General features: G+C 43.2%; 1 protein-coding gene across 2 annotated transcripts in view; it reads right to left on the reverse strand.

Moving 5' to 3' along the window:
• Positions 1-4,608: 4,608 nt before the first annotated feature.
• ONECUT3 (one cut homeobox 3) overlaps positions 4,609-20,448 on the reverse strand; it is a 180,050-nt gene continuing 164,210 nt past the window's right edge. Inside the window, exons 1-2 of one of the 2 annotated variants that reach the window (XR_011199905.1) lie at positions 15,848-16,054; positions 7,768-7,877 (exon numbers count right to left, since the gene is read on the reverse strand). Coding sequence is in view for 1 of the 2 variants with exons in the window: in XM_069217359.1 (XP_069073460.1) it covers positions 7,585-7,877 (293 nt within the window). In the remaining variant the exon portion in view is untranslated. Of the gene's footprint in view, positions 7,878-15,847; positions 16,055-20,448 lie in introns of those variants that run through there. The other variant, XM_069217359.1, reaches the window with a different exon arrangement.

The raw sequence follows: 20,448 nt of genomic DNA on the forward strand, positions 1-20,448 counted from the left end.
ACTGACTACTGCTCTCACAGTTGTAAAACTAAATGCTCTTTAAGAACACCTCTCAGTTTGAAAATTGCCTTTTACACAGCAGGGATTGTCATTATCTATAATCTTTGGTATAATTCAAGGTGTTCTTAAAGCAATTTAGTCAACTGGCAAGCTACAGGAACATTTTAGACGATTCTTTGTAGCAAGTGATGGGGTAGTTTAGATAATGCCTCATGCTGTGCTTGAGGGAGGATTTAAAACCCTCCTGGACTTTGGACAACAGGAAATTTGATCATTCCTGACTCCCATTGTTGTGACCAAGAATTTTAAGGTTGAAGGTTAAGAGCGTACCCAGGAGCAGTGTCAGCTGAATGCGGTGACAAATCAAGGGTTCTGCAACGAAAACACAGTATTCCGATGTTTAAAAAGCAAGGGTACTCAGCTGAATTGATCTCACCAAGGTCAATGCTGGGAATGAAGAATGCCCTGCTCCATGACCTAGGGTTTGGAAATCTATTGTACGGATGATACTCTACATTATTTCGTGACTTGCATGTTTGTAAGAAGTGCAGCAGGAGTACACTTTTTATTGAACAAGGTAATTATGTAATGTCATGCACAAAGCAATCATATGAAAACGCAAAAAATAACATCTAATCATTAGCATCACCTCAAAAAAGCGCAACACACTTTATTGTGGTCTATAGGTTCATTAATAACCTATGAAACTTATTTTAAAGAATCTATAAAAATACTAAGGGTTTAATAGGTCTCTCCATGTTCAGATTGCATAGGTAACGGAATTTGAACATTTTCATGTAAGTGAATATTGTTATCTGCTTGACTTCTGGCAAAGTCACTCTTAAATCTTCACCTCAACTTCTCTTGGTTGTCTACAGCAAAAGGAGTGCAAGAAATTTGAGGAAAAAAGGAGCGGTGAGAGCAAACCATGGGCTATTTTTCTTATAGTAGCATTGGTGATGTCCTGTTTTGGAGAGCGCTGAGCCTTCCCTGATCAGGATTCAGGAGGAGATGCTGTCGCTGATTGTCTCTCTCTCTCTTCTCACCAAAGACACTTGTGATTTTGAAAGTGATATTGGGTAAAGGAAAGATTTATTTTTTAAATAACAGGTCATAGGTTTTCTAGCCTGGGCTTTTCATTTATTGAATAGCACTGTCTCTTTGTACTCAGCCAGTCTCAATGACCAGGCCAGATTTTAGACAACATAAAGTTTGGTTAGAATGCTCTCCCGTCTGGACCTTCTTAGAGGGGGCTGAATGTAATCCTCAGAAATGGTTGGTGTAAAAAACCCAAACTACAAACGTTGAGAAGGTTAATCTTCAGGTAGGCTCTCTTCACCTTTTCTATTAGTCACAAGCAACATTTTTAAACGAGGCTTACATGTCAACAGGGTTTAAAAAACTCTCATACGACCCTCAGTTTATAGGAATTAGGAATTGCTATGAACCTACTAGAGTTCTTAAAATTAAACCAATGCACTGACGGGCAAGCTCTGACATTTTACAAATCTGCGTAAGCCATGCCCTAGTCAGAAAGACGTCATTAAAACATCGGCATCTGAAGACTGACACACGTATATTAGAGGCCATTACATGTTATAGAATTTGTTACCTGCAGTAACGTATTTCTGTTGAAATGTATGGATAGGTGCTATGGTTTTTTTTTTTACAATTTCTTCATTTTATTTCGAAAATCAATACTACTTATATACTGAGAGGTGTGCAGTGATATGTACCACACTGATATTCTCCTTCCTTCAATGCCACCCTTTTTCTCTTCACTGTTAAAATTTGTGATGTGATAAGGTTTTTATTTTGTTATTTTTCAATTAACTACTAATTATTAATGTGCTCCTATGAAACTGCTTGCAGGCAGAAACAGAACAACTGAGCCAAAATCAAACGGGCTTTGAAAGAATCGTACAATATATAAACCGCTGAGACAAGAGGGCTACAAGTCCGCACAAACCAGAGAAAAATGACTTGCGCAAAGTTCATGAGTTTTACCTTTCTGTTCCACCATGAAATAGATTATAACATAGCCAGGTCAGTCATGCACAAAAGCTGGAGCCATGGTGCACAAAAGATATTTTTAAACCCTTGTATTACCTCTCCAAATTTTTCATTCTGACCCACTAGAGGCCGGTCATTTGCCAACAAAAAGGAATACTGTCTTCAACACCACTGAAAGTGCTTAGGCCCCTCTGCTAATTATCATTGGATATACCATTCTTTGAACAGTTGATTTAGCACATGAACATAATGACAGATCAAAAAGTCACTAGTCTACAGAGGGTTATCTGTTTTTTTAACCAGGCAGTTGGCTTTGGTCATGGTCGGTCCTCTTTGAGCGCTGACTTTCCCTGGTCCATTTCTAATAACACTCAGTGTTGTTACAACACATTTTATATATACAAATGAAAGAACAGAATCTCACACAATCAGGTGATGAAGAAAACCATGTCCCATGCATCACTTCTATTTGAATGAAAATCTGCGATTGGAAATGATGTTTCCTACCCATCCCCTTCCCCTTCAAAGACAAATTATTACATTAGTTCAAGAAAGAGTATATTTTCCATGCATAAATCATAACTCCATTTTGCCTCCTTCTTTCTGCTTTTTCTTAAATTACAATTTAAACACGAGGTAACACATATATAATAAGTGCCCTATTCGACACAACCAGATAAAAAGAAACACAATCAAACAAAAATGTATTTTTTCAAAGGACTTTTTTTTAAATGTGAAATCTGTAAACCCACTGGGTCGCTCTTACCTCCCACTCATATTTATCTGTCTTTTAAAACTAACCAGCTCTTTTCAGTACCTTGAACATTCAAAATGTCTCTAATTGAACGCACCAAAGAAAGAACATGCCATATCTCTGCAAAAAAATTATAATTTAACAGTATAAAGCTTCAAGTCACGAGTTCCAAAAACTAGCTAAGTATTGTAATCACATAAACTATACATTAAATATTTGAGGTATTTCAGAGACAATTGTCAAAGGCTTGAAAGGTCTGTGCTGAAAATCAAGGATTGTGTCGACTTTTGTCCCCCGCCGTGGAGAATATCTTTGGTTTTTTTTTTCTTTGGTATTAAACACCAGGGTAAAGGACAGATGGGAAAGGGGTATAACAACTAAAGAAATGAATTTTTTTAGAACCATAGTTTCTTACAGTAGAACGCTCAGTTTGTACGAAATATATTTACTTAGGAACAGGTTTATTTTCCCCATTAAATTAGCAACTGGCAAGTATTCAAATTAAAGATCTTATTAAATAAACTAAAGTTCCCAAACAAGAGCACACTGATTTGCTGAAGATGGTGCTACCAATTATTCCAACCGTCCAGAAGAGAATGCAGAGAAAGAAAGGTGGATGTAATGTCTGTGATGTACCTGTGCATACATTTATATTATATTGGGCCTGGCAGAGGGGCAAGTTGGAGCTTCCCGCTATTCGCATACTAAGAACAACACTCACCAAAGATGCCTCACAGGAAATATAAATGTTTGAGGAAATATAGGTTGCTGTTCGTCTTTCAGGAAACTGGAAGGGAATGCTGGGTGGGAGAAAGAGGAAGGCCTCACTTAACTAGCGGGAACACCACAAGTGTAACTCCCTGTTCTGGATAGGGTCTCACGCAGTCTAATGCATGGCCGAATCAGGTTCTCCAGGCTGTGCTTTCCATTTAACAGATGCGCAATGAGATTGTATTTTCTCATGGCTAAACTATCTCTAGGACCACAAGCACTTGAACTAGTTAAGAGATTTAAAGTTGGAAGTCACTCTGATTGCCTGGGTTACAATTCATTGGATAGAAATACCTCTCCTACCCTCATCAACACAAGATTATTATCTGATTTCTTTGCTTTTTAGGTTTTCATGTACCATATTAGGCTATAAGTAGTGCCAAGGATGAAACACTATCAGGCAAAATTTGGATTTATAGCCACAGTACTGCTTAAATCAAAATCGGCCACTCCCAAACGGTGCTGATTACAGCCGAAAGACAATTCCTATACACAGGGCAGCATGGTTACAGGGTACTCATTTTATTTTCAAACTCTACATATATTAAATTATTTTTGTCTTAAAGGGTCCTGTTCTCGGAAATATATATGCTGGACCGGGTTAGTGCATGCTATAGAATTGGCTATTGGCAACAATGTGTTCTAGTGCAGCGAAATTAAAATATGAGTATGTGTTTGATTTTATTCCAGATGATGTATCTTCTGTCTGTAAAGATGAGGGATTCCAAGAAATAAGCAAAGTGTAACTCAAAGTGTCTGTTGAGTGATGCAGAATTTGAACTTCAGATATTTTATGGTATGCCATGCAACACCTTACCAGGTCAACCGCCCCACCTACATGCTACAAGGAGGAACAGGCTCACCAAAACTGAGGTATTGAGAGTCTAGGGCAAAAGTGTAGGAGTGTGTGGAATGATCACACCTTTGGTAAAAGGAAAAGGCACTCATCCAGCAACTCTACAGTTCTATTTTCAATATCCGTAAGCCACCAGGAACCTGCCTCGCAACAGTTTGTGCCATATGCAGAAAATTGAGTCAACCTTTTGGAAACAGGACGTTGGCTAGAGGGTATTTGATTGATTATATATATATATATATATATATATATATACATATATATATATATATATATATATATTGAGAGAGAGAGTGGTGAGTGAATATGTGTGTTAAGAGAGAGATGACAGGGAAGGAGAGTCAGGTAAGGAGTCAACACTCAACAAAAGAAGAGGGTGGAGGTATAGAGGTTTTTGCATGAACCTGTCACAAAGATAGCGAGAAAGTGCAGTTTCCAGCACAGACCAGGCAAGTGGGAACAAAATCTTTGGTATCAGACGTGATTTTTTTATCGCAATCACACATTGAAAACTCGAGTGAGGTAGCCTTTCTCAAGAGGGTTCTCACTAGAAATGTCTCGTTTATGCATGGTCCATTTTTGAGTGGAGAGAAGTTAATGAGTAAAATATCATTCACTTCCCCCAGGGTAGAAATATACGCAATACTAGTGCTACTACTGAAGGTCTGGTTCAATATTCCGTCTTCCTCAGCATCATCGTCACCACATCATACGAACAACAAGGAGCAATTTACAAGGAAACTCTTTTTTCCTCCCCTTTTCTTTTTTGGCAACACACAAAAAACCTGCCGGTAGTTTGCATCTCCAGATTCTGTTCTCTCTTTGGTAGTAGCTTTATTTTTTTTATTTTTTTTACTTCTTGTCCTTTACCCTTCAGAGTGAAACTCAACATTTGTTTTCAAACCTTGAACTTTGTTTCCCAAGTGAAGGTTTTTTTTTCTCCTTTTTGGTTTACATATATGTATTTATATATACATAGACAGTTTTTTTCAACAAGGTGCCGAACTGTTGCACAAACACGTTTGTTGTAAAGTGAATAGAAACTATTCAGAATAAACACATCTGAGATGGTACTATAATATTACCCGCATCATTTAAATAGTATCATTTTTTAATTCGTAGCTGTCCTGCCCCTCTCCCATACTGACTGCGTACGGGGTGCAGGGGCAACACCTTTCACCCTATAGATTCCAGAAGGAGCTCCTGCTAGGACCCAGGAACCTTTTTGAAGTATGAGGGAGGTCTTGGAAGGATTTTCCATTTTCCGGCCTTGGATTGTGTCTGCATTTTATGGCACACGAATCATCGTGAGAACAAAAACAAAATGAGTTTCTGTTATCTATAGTACCATCTTCCATGATTAGCATTAAGGCAGTTGCTATTGGCACGAAAAAAAGAACCATTCTCCCCCCTTTAAGATTCATTGTCACCATTTTCAATGTTTGGGGCTGGATGTCCTTCCCGTCTGTGTTGTACTGTGGTGTTGCATTAGTCACCTTTTGGAGACCTTCTTTTTCACAGGGGAGGGCTAACCTGTCCTTTGGTAGAAGAGACCATAATACTTTCCATCAGGTTCAAATAAAAATTGGCAAATCCCTTAAGATTTATCAGCGACTGAAGCAAAGCCAGGTTCCTTGAGGCACTGCCTTTTTTGGTTTTTTAGACGCTGAACATGGCCGACTTTTCAACATCACTGTTTTGTCCAAAACGAAAACAAAAATCGGGTTTATTTTTTGTAAGTCGGTTTTGAATGTGCTTGTAGACCCGCGTTACCTTTGAAGGGGCACAGTGCAACAGAGATTGTTTCCCCCTTTTTCCTGGGCTAGGTTGCTGTCTGTCCTGGCTTCTGAGGAATATTTGTGACTCAAGTGTGTATGCAGCTTCCTGCACTGTCCTGAACACCCATCCCGTGTATATAAGTGGGTGTTTGGCATGTCCAAGCGGATTGTGAACAGTGGCAGCACATTGCTGCCTTGGTCTAACCTGATGTGCCAAGAGGGCAGGGCAGTCGTGCTTGCCCTGTATGACTGCATGACTCTCTCTATGTACTCTTTTGTGGAAAACACACAATTAGATTTTTATCTTGAGGATTCAATCTTGAACGTATTTGGATACGATGACCACTATATTCATTAGAAATTCAGAAATGCCGAAATGTGTTACTCATCAGAACGCATTGACCTGGAGAATAAGCTAGCCAAAGTGTTACCCCTTTGGTCTGCATTTCCACTGGCATCCTGGGACACTTCCTGTTTTTATATTGGCGCTTGTGCAGTTGGTATCCGTCCCAAGGATCTTCAGAATGGTGGCTTTGCAGTGAGTGTCTTTTCAGGTTTTACCTAATGACACATTTCTTGGCTGCCAGAAGTAGATGAAACAAGGAGGTTGTTTCCTCAGCACTTCTGTGCTTTCTGTATGCATTTACTGTGGTTATCTTCATTGATTGAATTCAGCTCTTTTACATAGAAAGAGTCAGGTGTTGATGGTCTTCCGGTCTTTTCCTTCATATTTTATCCAGGATAAGATACTCAGACTCATCTATAAGGGGATGATCATGATGGACATCTGTCGTCTGCCAGGTGGCTTAGTTTGCATTATGGAAAAATATTTATTTATATATGTACATGCTGTTCTTTAAAAGACCCCAAACATTGAGCTGCTGATTTCGGATCTCCTCTTTGCTGGAGTAACACATGATGAAAATTCTGAACAAATGTCGTTACAGCTTGCTCGACTTGAAGGTGGCACCTAGCAGTACAAACACATTTGGCAGATCTGCAATGGATTACAAGATAAGGGACGTTTAAAAAAAAAAGAAAAAAAGTTCAAATTAGTTTGCCACCAAAGACAAATTTGTAGGTGATGTTGAAATGTTCCAGTTGTTGATGAGTAAAACACAGCTGGGAGCAGGCTCCTTTATTTTGAATTCTAAGGAGCCGGGGCAACAATATTACAAGAAGACGCTTCCGTAGCCACGATGAGTGAAGTGCATTACTAATGTCGCAGGAGGACAGGCAAATATGCTGACATGCTTGTGATTGGATGCTGTTAGAGTTAGTCTCCACCACAAACCTCCACTGGATTCCCTTATTTGTTTGACGCATTATTTAGAGTCGAATTATTTAGTTGTCATTGACGAACTGTAAAATGCTGGAGTTGAAAAAAATGAAAGAAGTGATAAAACAAAAGCTCATGCTTTGGAAAAGGTGCCACCAGATGATGATGGCATTCCAGGGTTGGCACCGGGGTCCTCCTGCCACCGGTTCATGCACCGCCGGCGGGCATTCATGAAGAAATTGCTGACAGTGTTCAGCTCCAAGCCCAGCTGCTGTGAGATGGTGATTTGCATTTCCTTGGAGGGGCGCTTGTTCTCCTTGAATATGGCGATCAGGGTGCGACGCTGTAGGTCGGTGAAGACCAGGCGCTGTTTCTTAGGCTGCATGTTCCGATCCTTCTGCTGCTCTTGCTCTTTGCGCTTGCAGGCTGGGCATAGAAAAAGAAAGGACATTGTTAACACAACCATCCCACAAATCTAAACATCAACATTTCCTGCCTGCTTTGATTACTAAGCATTGAGGACTGAGTCAGCAGTAGCACCCACAGAAGGCTCTTCCTGCCAATTCATGGTATGGCTGGCAACTAGCTGCCTGCAAGAACTCACATCAAGGAGCACTCATGCTATTCTCCCTTTCAACTCAACCTTAAACATACAATTCTACTTTTTGCCCACTATACTGAGAATTCAGTCAGCTGATTAAACATTTGAAAAACACCCAATGTAAGAACTGTGTTACTTAGCTGTAAGTGCTCCACTCATGTCACATCTAATATATTTGTGTTAGCACCCTATTTGTCATCTTGCTGAATCTCAATCTTTCAAGCATTGGTGTGTGAATGTATTTTGAATACTGCTTCTGACTGCAAAAATATGGCTTACTCATCGGGCCCAAAACATCCATATTCATTTAAAATCATAGATCACTCTCAGGTGAAACCGAAAGAGGGAATACTAAGGTCTAGATGCACATGTGGCTCGCATTAGGTCTCCTGCTTGATAAAATCTGCACATTTTGTAGTTCTATACCTGAAAAAAACGTCCATGTAGGTATTCAGAGAATCACTTGTAGGTGACACCGAATTAGACAATCCTAAAGTCTAGACGCTCAACTGAATACCATTAGCAGGTCTTCTGCTTGATACAATCTGCAAATCTTGAAATTCTAGGGCTGAAAAATATCCACGTTCAAAATCGGGGCTCACTTTCAGGTGACTCCCAACAGTAGGTCTTTTGTTCAATAAAATCTGTACAGTTTGAAATTTTAGGGCTGATTTCTCGGTGAAACTGTTAGAACGGTTTTCTTGCTAGCTGACAATCCTCTGCTCCTCACGTCCTCAACAAGACAGATGCATCAGGGAAAAAAATCATCATTTACATCGAAGCACATGAGCTACTGGTTTACAGCTGTGTACACAGAACTACACAGCACAAAATGTGTAAGTACCCAAATTATAACAAGATTGGTTTTTGCATTGTGGAGACAGAGCAGAGGGTTTCATGCTAGCTTTGTTTTACACGTGCATTTATGGATCACTACCCACACCACTGAGGACACAGGTTTGGGTATGCTCTCCACTCCTGTAAATATATTGCTGTGGAGACCACACAAAGACGGTGCCTTGAGGTGATAATCAGTCTTCTTCCACGATCCTGGGAACTTGGAATCCTGTGGTTGGTCACTGGATGGTGTACTGTAGACCTTGGAACTACACTGCACAAAGCTATATGTGTCAATCCCCCTAAGCAAGAGTGTAAACATTCCTATTTTGCTGGTATGGACTTGCACATAGCTGACACTTATACTATGCACTGAAGAGAGGGTCCACAGAAGTCACCATTGTGCAGCGATCTTTTACCTGCACCAACTTTGTGCTATCAAGGGAAAGACGGCACGGGAAATGACTACGTTTAAAGTGAAGGCACATCTGACATGTAACACAGCATTGGGCCTGCTCAGTTCACTGAAGGAATTAAGATTAAGAGTGCAAGCAGTTCTCCTGAAAACATCTAGAAATGCGGCATGGGGTAAGGTCTCCTACAAAACGTACATTAAAAACCACTGAAACGCATCAGGACAACAGGGTTTGGCGATGCCCTCTAAGTCTACCCGGACCAAGAGTGACTTTGGGGATATGGGAGTTCTAAATGCGAAACTCGGGAGACACACGAAATGGCGACAGGAGAAGGCCTTGCCTTTTGGGTGCATGGCAGGAAATTCAAAGATTAAGAAACGAGGCTAGCACGAAAGCTGGAACTCTACAGACTGAGGCAGACCCGCGGTGCTGGGTGTGGACCACGATGGGAGAGTCAGATTGGATGACCCTGGGAGAATAAAGGGAGAAGACAAAAAGGAGTGGTACGGGGGCAACAATATACTGAGAGAACGAGAACTAAATAAGACAAACCACGAGGCGTCTGAAGACTGATAAAGAGAACTCTGCTCTAGAGAGGTAGCCCCACGTCAGGAAAATTCCCTGCTGAGAAAACAAAGATGAAAAGACCCTCTGGTCGGTGAAACGGCCTTTTAAATCAGACAGTAGGTTTTTTTGCTGAGGCAGCACAACCTCCTTTTCGCACACCGTCTAATTACAGCGCCGTGAAAACAAAATCAATGGAGCTCCGCGCCACTCTATTTACAGCTGTGACTGGCTGGAACCGGGGCAGGCCTGGTATCCCATTGTTTCAGAATCGGTTGTACAGCTGGGCCTGTGGAAAGTATATTTGGGGGATGCGTACTCGTGCTCTGTGACATTCGAAGGTGCGGGGGGTGTCCGCTAGCCTCAGTGTGGACAAGCAGCTGATGATGTGCAGGTCCGGTGCTGCTGGAGTCAGGTTCCGGGTGCTTCAGCAGAGCTCTGCGGGTGCGACTGTGGGGCCGATTCACAAGGGATTATGGAATATGCAAAGCAGTACTCCGCTGGTACTCCTTTACATACCCTTACAGGCCTTTGTGAACTGGCCCCATAACAATTAAGGCGAGAATAAAATGGAAAATGTAGGGACTAGTCATATACAATTAATCCACATTGATAGGATTACGCCCTCTTTGCACTTTTATAGGGAGCAGGACATTTTGTGGCTGATCACACAGGTGTGTAAGAATGAATGGATAAATAAATAGAAGTAAGAATATGTAGTAGAGTTCTCCACTAGTAAGGTTTCCTGTACTAACACATGCTCTTGGGAATCGGTGCCTGGCTGTGCTATTCCGACCCTTCAAGGTGTCAGGGGAGGAGTAGAATGCAGTGACGTAACGGAGCCCCCCCCACTCAGAAGCGCCCAGGCCAGGGTACTGTGCTGAGGGAGCTGCAGGGGCCTTTGTTACGCCACTGGCAGAATGACGTGCTACCACTAACGTTTGCTAGAGTTGAAAGAGTAGACTGAGGCACCGATTATAAAGTACTAAAAGGTGCAAGCAAATGAACTTTAAGAAGACAGAGCCAACTACAGAACTGTGTCCGTACGAAAAATGTCACTTTTACTACTCCTTCCTGCTGGACAGTGGCGGCCGGCAGCTTTAGGAGGGAGGGGGGCGGGCGGGGCACACACACACACACACACACTCATTCTTTCACACACAGACACGCACGCACATCCATTAACACCACTCATGCCATTCAAACATGCACACACACACCAAACATTCATTTTAAAACATCACACACACTCATTCTTTCACACATGCACGCATATCCATTAACAACATTCATACCATTCAAACATGCACGCACGCACCAAACATTCAATTTGAAACATCACACACACACACACACACACACACTTACACTTGCCTTCGGCCTCCAGGTCCCAGGAGGGTTGGGACTGCTGCCTTCCCTCCTTGGCTGACCTTAGGTCAGCCAAGGAGGGAAGGCAGCAGTGCCAGTCTCGTCACAGAGTGGGATGGGGGTCAGTGAGACTGCTGACCCCACCCCACTCTGTGACGAAGTGTCACTGATTGACACTCGCCCTGGGCACTACAGGGCTTAAACTGAAGCGCCCAGGGAGAGTGTCAATTGGTGACGCTTTCCTCGTCACCCAGGGGAGGGCCTCGAGGCACCTTTGCTGGGCCGAGAAGGTCACGCCCATAGGAGCTGTGATCTCCTCAGCCCAGAAAAGGTCAGCTCAGGCAGCCAGGAGTCTGCGCAAATCACGCATGTCTGCTCCTGGCTGCCTGACCTGAACATGAAGAGTGTCTGTCAGGCTGACTTTTGTTCAGCCTGACAGACACTCTTCATGGGGGGCAAAAGGTGGGGGGGCGTGGCCCCTCCGCCCTAAAGGACGGGCCGCCACTGCTGCTGGACTTTCCACTGTGACTTGCTGGCTCCTGTTTGCATATGGTATGTCTTGTCTTCTATCCCCATGTATGATTTGCTACTCCTACTTATAGGATTAGGCCATCAAGGAGAAACCTAAACTTATATCTATGCAGAGAACACACTGCAAGCAGTCTAGTGACCACCATGACTCAACGTATGCAGATTGGGAAACAGTGATTTTGTCTAAAACTTAAAAGTAAGAATACCTACAGACATCCAGAAACTGTCTCATTCAACTATTCATTACTCATAAGAAGTCTGCAAGCCCCAATCGTTGAGGAACCAATGTTTCAAATCTTTTTGCTAAACTGCACCAGTGGTGGCTGGTAATTTGAGCATGCGGGGTGCGGCCAGGCCACACATGCACATACATACATACTCATACTCACCCATCTACATGCAAGCTCACTCACTGCCATACATTAACAAGCACCCCACACACACACACCCATCATTCACAAGCACGTACACTCACCCATTCACGGCATGCATGCACAAAAACACCACACACATAAACCCAAACATCAAAAAAGAAAAACTTTCAGGCTTGGGCTCTTTAGGGTTTAAGCTGAAGAGCCCTGGTTCAAATCTATCTGTGACGTACCCCCTCATCATGAGGGGGAGAACAGAGGTGCTTTACCATTCTGAGGAGTTCACGCCCACAGTGCTGTGAACTCCTCAGCCCAGCAAAGTTCAGCTCAAGCAGCCAGGTGCCTGCACATTGGGCGCAAGTACAGCACCTGCTTGCCTGACCTGAACATAAAGAGTGTAACTCTCAAGGAGAATACAGGTATACATGAAACGGGCTGCATGTGTGCAAACCGACCTTCAGACATGAATTTGACCCTTGGTACACAATTAGTGCTAAATGTTGTGCCAGGAGATGATACAAGCAAAGACTCCAACACAGCCCTATTTCACAGAGTGATGCACTGAAACCTGCTGCTGCCGCACGTCTTGTTAAATGGGCTACACACAGAAAGGCACAATGTAATGACAGAAATTTTCTCTGCCTACTCCGTGGAATCCATACCCGACTGCTCATGAAATCCATGAAAGGTGGAGCACATAATTATACTTCCACTCCTAACCTATGGGTGGGAATGTAACTGTTTGCATTGACAAGCAAGGAGTCTTTATGACCCATACATGTCAATGTGCTGCCATGGGTGATCTGGGTGCTGAAACCAGTACGATTACGCCACAGCAACATCATGCTTCATAGGATGTGTTTTTTTTTCATAACTGATTTTTTTTAGTTTTGTAAAAGCCGTGAGGCCTACATTGCGATAATGTTGCAATACAGGTAAGCAGACACAATTTTATAACAATAAACATGAGAACTGCACATAGGATCCATCCTGCTCCTCCCCACCATGCCCAGGTATATATAAATTAGTCTTCATGATGCATTTGTGGGACTCAATTTTTACCCTAGTATCCATATTCTCTAATCTCAGCATTCAGTAAAGAGTTTATTGGTGGACTGGTTTGTAGCATGATTCCCCTATAGTCTGCCCAACATTGCTGAATCTTATTCTGTTTTCGGGGGCATCCCCTGGCCTGATACGCTGCCACCTCCAGACCCATACAATAGTCCAGCCCATTCTTCCACACCGCCAAAGATGGGGGAACCTCAGACTTCCACTCTCTAGCAATGTCTCGCTTGGCCAACATTAACCCAAGAAACAAAAGGGTCAGTTTCTATATATTACCCCCAATATCGTCTGTAAGGTGTAGAAGAGCCATCCTAGGGGCCAGGTGAGCACTCCACTCAGACAAGAAACCACGCCATCCCAGAATCTCCGCAGAACGGTACATCCCCATATGGTATGTATAAAGAAACCCTCCTCAGTGTGGCATCACACACATAATGGACAATCTATTACCCCAATGCCCCAGTCATTGTCTAGTATAATACACCCTAGGGAGGTATTTTAGTTGATTCATGGGATGTGTTTTGTCTTGCATGGAATGCTCGCTGCCGGGCCTTTAAAGTCTGCCTGTATACTCACTCATGAGTCAGGACCTCAGGGTTCTAAAGATGTGACGTCACATTTGTGAGGGCTATTTTTCATCCTCACAAATGTATAGCTACAAGAATTGCACCCTTAGCTCCTTATGACGAGTGACCACATAACTGAATTAGGTTCATAGGAAAACCACAGATGTGTATACTTTCACCTGGAGAATTCTACTCCTGAAAGCAGCCGAAACATGTTTGTGAAAGTCCACGTGTCAATGAAGTAATACCTGGAAAACTGGACGGATTTATTAATTCTCCTAATAATGTTTCATTTCTTAGTGGACCATCAGAGTCCACATTTTTTGGGCTGTTTTTCCCACCCCTCTTAATTTCCTGTCCCCGAATTATTGGTAGCGCTAGATCTGGAAAAATAACTGTCCATTTACCTCTATTAAGGAGTATAATACTGAATGTAGAGTCAGCACACTTTAACATAGCCTTCCAAGATTACTTATTGAGGTGAAATATTTGCTGGCAGTCAGCACACATCAATTTAAAACGTTTAGAGATGAATTTCTGAAAGGCAGCCTAAAAGGAGACAATAGCCATAAAAGTCCCCGCCAGGATATTTTTAAGTCTAAATGAGTCCACTTCTATCAATCTTCTGGCCCCTGTAGCTCAGCTGACAGCCTCAGCCTTATTTATGCCAACACTCAGTCTCCCGCTCTCTTTCTCTCTCTCTTGCTCTTTGCCTCATCGCCCTCCTTTGTTTCCAAACCTTGGCACTCTTCCTGTCTTCAATTTGTCTGCAATACAACCTGCAATTTTCAACACATCTTGCTTAAGAGCTGGTGATTTGCTGAGGTTTCAATAGCTTGCCAACATCACTCGGCACTAAACCGCTGTCTCAAAGTGGAGGCTAGGAACTCTAATCTCCGCTCACAAGGGAATTGCCAAAGCCCTGTTTTGCAGTGAATCCTCCTCGCTCAGATTTGCAATGCCACCCACATTTTTTTGAGGGAAAACTGTTTTGTTCCACTTGTTCTTCTCAGTCCAGATCATGGTTCTTACCAAGGACCTGAGATCCAGTCAAGACAGCAGAATGTTGCCAAAGCTAATTCAGTGTGTGGTACACAGAGGTAGACGAGCAAGTACAGCGACAACAAGATGCTGTGCCCTTTATTTGCGGTACGAAACTGGTATAGCCCGCATCATTCACAATAAAACTCACACCACTCATGGGAGTCAGCAGGGTCAGAGGAAGAAAAGGATTTAGGGACAGCACTTTATCCCTCACTTTAGAGCCAGTCACCACCCTCTCTCTAGGGAGGGCATCCGCTCTGAGAATGTGATATATCTTGGGCACAAATGGTCAACATTTAAATGAGACAACATAGATTCAGTGTTGCTAGACACAGAATATTGCATTCAAGGTACAAATCAGTTGATGGCATTGGATGGGAGACCCAGCAGACAGTGGAGGTCTACTTAACACAGCGGATGAGTTCACAGTGGCGGAACAATTTAACAAGGTCTGTAGCAACTACAAATGAACTGTTGAGCTGCACAGCACGAAACAGAAAAGGCTCATTTAAAGCAGCGATTTAGGGCCAATGGCTTCCATTCCAATGAAAAGGGGAAATTCCGGAATGGAGGGCTCCAGGGGGAAATTCCTACTTCTTGGTGGGTTTTGGGAAAGGCTGTGTGCAGCCTGTGCTGTAGGACTTGGACAGGGAGGGGTGGTTCTGGCTCTCCCTGGTTTGTGGTCCTATGGTGATGAAGGGAGGTTAGAAGGAGCAGTGATTATTCTGATCGCAGGTTCTTGGCGCTGATACCCATCCCTAAAGGAGACAGATGCTGAGGCTCTAGAGGCGGACAGGGTGGTTCTGCGTGGATCTGGCAGTAAGGGGAAGAGTATTCCTAGTCCTGGCAGCGAGGAGAGTATCAAGGGTGGGTGTGCAGAGGGAAGGCTGCTGGCGGGTGAAAAGGGGCGGAAGTAAGAATTATTCATGGGCATAAGCTTGGCCTTGCGGTTACTCAGTGTCGGTCATTCCTACCCAGATAAATGAATGCAGTGTTAGTATGCGCATCGCTGGTAATTATAGCGCCGTACCCCGTGTTAGAGATACTGCCCCCCTCTTTCTGCAGAAGATAGTGGCACCAGTGAGCAGAGGCCGTCTCTTCTGGGGCTTGCCGCCTGTCCTCCAGCCCAGCGCCAGACAGCTCCCTGGAGTCTCCCGCTCGATGGATGTGCAGGGAGGGCAGAGAGGCTCGCAGAGGTGTCGGCTCCTCACAGATTGCTTCTATCGAAAAGGCTCGCAGGCTGCTCCTCGGCCGCCGCGGCTCGGGAAGACAGATCTCCCCGGCCCCACTCGCTGCCTTATCCCCGGTCTCATTCACCTTTACCTTCCTGGCTCGCAGCTGCAGACTTCACGTCTCGACGCTCTACAAAAACGAGCCCCAATGAAAACCGAGATCCTCGTTTCCCATGAAGGCTGCAGGCTGGCCCATGAATATTTGATGCCCTGCCTGCACAGGGCCGGGGTTTGGTTGTAATTTGGATACACAGGCACCAACCCAGCTGCAGCACTGAGCTAGTAAAGCAGAGAACTAGGGCAGATGAGTAACTGCATGAAAGCTTTAAAGCCGGAGCACCGGCTGAGATGACCAAAACATAAAAGCATATATTCAGTGGCTGTTTTAATCTCATGTGATTCTAACCAGAAATGATTTTCAATCTGATCTGAGTTCTGATTTCAATGTTCTTTCCTAAATATTTGCACTTGAGCGCTTTTTAGATTCTGCGAGAATTTATTAGGTATCAAAGTAGCTCAAATTGCGTTCTGCTGAAATGTATATTAATGTGAGTGTGTAACCTGCCAGACATAGGTTTGAATTCTGCTGGGTCGACTCGGCTCGTCATTCTTTCGCGGCCCATAAAAAGAGCACCATTTCCATAAGTGGCAGCAAAGTGGGCAATGCACAGAGAGAGTGGTTTAAGCACAATGTAAAACGGTATTAATGTCAGTGTTGAAGTGTTTGAGGTACAGCAACATATGCATTATTCAGAAGGATAATTGTGCGCCATTAAGGGAGGGAGGAAAGGAGCATCCGAGATGTTGAAAGACTGAGGACCCCTTATAATAAGGCTTTGCCAGTCTGGTTTCCACCACCTACGAGGGTCATTCTCTTGACGGACTCGTACTGTAGAAGGATTGGACTTTGAGAGGCTGAATCACAAACACATGGCACTTATGTGTGTAAAAAAGGTTCAGCTGTAACCCCAAGTCCCAGATCCAGATCGTAGAATCACGATCTGTGAATTTTGAGCTCAGAGCAGGCTCCTGAGTGCAGAAAGGAATCCGTGTTTGTCCCCACTGGAGTGTCACAGAGGTACAGTGTTAGTTTGCTCAGTTCCACCACGGTAAATTCCCACAAAGACATAACTTTGTGATTTTTAATCACATATCCAATATATTAACCCACACATTTAACTGTTAGAATCATATCTGCTTCAAGCGGTGCAATATGCGTGGGGAGAATCGCTACAAATGACCACATGTTTAATGGGCTCAATGTTAGAGTATTTCTCCACATGTCAAGAAAAAAAAAGAAAATGCATGTGTTATTGCATATTTACACTAAGAAAAGTAGAATTTTAGCACTAGCATATAATCCACAGTCCTAGGGTTGGTTTACAGAAGTCAATCAGGGAAGGTTGTACTTTCCGCTGGAGTATATCAGCCAATTCTGTAAATTGTGAAACATGAGAGAAACTATGGAAACTGTAGGTACACACAATAGTATTTGAGTGCTTGCTCATTTTTTAGAATCCCCTCTGAGGGAGCAGGCAGATAATGCAATCCTTTGTCTACCACAAACTCAAACCTGGCTGCCTAACTCATCTTTAATATCTTCATCCGTCTCTGTAGATGGCTGGCTGTCGACTCTGCTCAAGGAGTTAGGACATTATGTTGACTTGATAGTGATTACATGTTAAACTCAGGTTTGCTTATCAGTACTGCAAGCCACCATGGAAACAACACGCTCTAGGATGTGGCATAAATCACTTTGTACTGCAGCTTTTTGTTGATGTCATTTCAAGATGGGTTTGCATCATAGCCTCAATATGCTGGTATCTTGCTGTTGTTGGCTCCATGGTAACTATCCCAATATGTGGAAGTGAATATGTGGAACGGATCCCGAACAACTATTTAAAATAAGACCAGGCTCTATTTACCACTGGGAGATACTTCAGTTGTACCTTAGCTCGTCATTACGAATGGCCCAGAAAATTGCGGTCCCTTTCCAAACACCTTTTTGTACAAGGGTTGCGAGTATTTGTTTGCTAAACCCCAGAATTTGTTTTTGGCACGTCACACTGTATGCAATTTAACATAGGAGAAATGGCTGGGAAGTACTGGTACACAGTGCTTAATTTGTGCTTGTTGTTTCCGGTGCAGAGCACCGGCACTTACGTTTGAGGGCCAGCACTTACTTTTCTGCCTCAAGCATTTACTGCGAGCAAAAGACACATATGGGAAAGACGGAGGAAGAGAAAAACGAAAAAGCGCCACAATGGGAGAACGCAGAAAGCTGCAAGAGTGAGCCGACGGTGCAGGGATCGGCTGTAAATGGACTCAAGAGGTCTGATATGGCTTCAGGATTACGCTGCTTCAGTGTTCTGTGTTCTCACATTTAATTGCAGCAGCTGCGTGTTTAAGAGGGGGGCTTTGGGCACCAGCACGTTTTTAGTTACAAATCAAGCACTGCTGGTACATGCTGAATTTGGTGATATAAGCCCCATAATGTATATGCTGTGCCCCATCCTGCAGGGCTGAACTTAGAAATGGCGAACATTATTTCATATGTTAAACCCTGGGTATTTGGTTTTAATAGGTACAAAAATTACTGTATTGCTCACTGAGCCATGCACAACCGAGTCAAAGTATTTGATTTTGAAAAAAAATCTACCTCAAGCTCATTTATTGCATATATCTCTGATTAAAAGTCCAGGAACTGTGCAGGTAAGGCATCCTCTAGGAAATCTTATCAAATTGGCTACTTGCATATATCACTCGTAGACCAAAAGGGAAATACCGAAATGAATGTGGCATACTAATATCATATATACGCCTACCTTCCAGTTTGACAGATTTATTTAGGATTTGTAAAGATTTAAAATGTGGCTCATGGGCACAACAGGAACATACCAGGGCACATAGCTGGATTAAGGCCCACAGGCCTCATTATTGATGCCTCAAAATGTATACATAATGAAGGAAAGTCGTACTGGAGCCAGGAGTAAGGGGTGGTCTAACATGAAACTATGAACACCATTTATGGTCTTTTTTATTTGTTTCTAGTGTTATTGTGATTTGACAAGGTTTCTTAAGTGAGGACTTGTCTACGGAACTCCAGGTTTGAATTTCTGTATTCATTTAAGGCCTAGGAGTAACCCTGAGTTTATTTTTCCATGCTCTCTGGTTGGTGATTTTTGGAGACAATATTAAGTGACACCGTATTGAGAATGTACCGAGTCTGGCTTGTGATCCTAGTTTCGACTGGTTACCAGCGAACCTGGGGTCGAAAGAAAGCAATGCAGATGAATCGAACGGCCGGTCCTCGCCATGCAAACAGAGAAACCCCACTGTAATCGAGGAAAGCCCTTGACAGTCGTCACAGCTATAGAAATAGAAGAGGCTCTTCTTCTCAACAACTGCTGTAGTGGAGCAGTGCTCGTGTTTGCCAAGAGACCGCAGCTCAGTGAGATCTCTTTTCAATTACCATTAATCTGCATTTCAATACGCTATTGGTTCGACCTCTCTGGCCTTGGGGGCGGTCGAGCACCGAATAATGCAAGCCACGCGTCCAGGACCACTAAGGAAAGAATACTGGAGACAGGGGCAGTGACACTGAAGAAGGACAAGCTCTACACTTCCGGCAGAACAGGAACTAGAACAGAGGTCTTCAAACTGGGGGTAGGGCCTGTATTGGGGCACCAAATGATACCTGTTGGGGGGGGGGGGGGGGGCAGGTGTTGGCCAAAAGAAGGATTATTATTTTGATAACGGAGCTTTGTTTCAAGCTGAAAAAAATGATCGGCACCAAACCACTCTGTAACAGGCTAACACTAACATGTTTTGTCCTTTATATCCAGGCTGGAAGTAGGTGTCAAAAGGGAAGGGACTCCAAATACTCTTCAAAACCCCCAACCCCAATAATCACACAGTGGATTCTTTTACACTTTAGTAAGGCCTGCCTGACCAGAATAGTATGTTTGGCATCATGTATTGATTGCATCTTTAAAACAGTAACACAACTTAACTGCAATTTTTAAATAAGTCTAGACATATTTAAACATTGCCAATTTATTCGAATAATTCTGGAAAACTTGAAAGGGGCCCCAATGATTTTTTTTCCACTGGGGGGGCGCAGCATGAAAACGTTTGAAGACCAATGAACTAGAACAATGCTAATCATGTCCTAGCTCCTTTCAGCCCGGTACATTATTACTCCCAACTCCTGTGAGGTAATCCAGCACTTCCTACTCTACCCGGAGTTTACCTGACGTGGCTTGTTTGCGGAACTGAATGTTAATTTGAAAAGTCAGCTTAACTAAAACATAAAGACACGAAAAACAAACGCCAAACTATGCCTTAATCTGATGCTTTTCTGGCATATGTCAAAATTGAGACACAATACTGGCCACAT

This window comes from Pleurodeles waltl, chromosome 12 (genome assembly GCF_031143425.1).
Source record: "Pleurodeles waltl isolate 20211129_DDA chromosome 12, aPleWal1.hap1.20221129, whole genome shotgun sequence".
NCBI lineage: Eukaryota > Metazoa > Chordata > Amphibia > Caudata > Salamandridae > Pleurodeles > Pleurodeles waltl.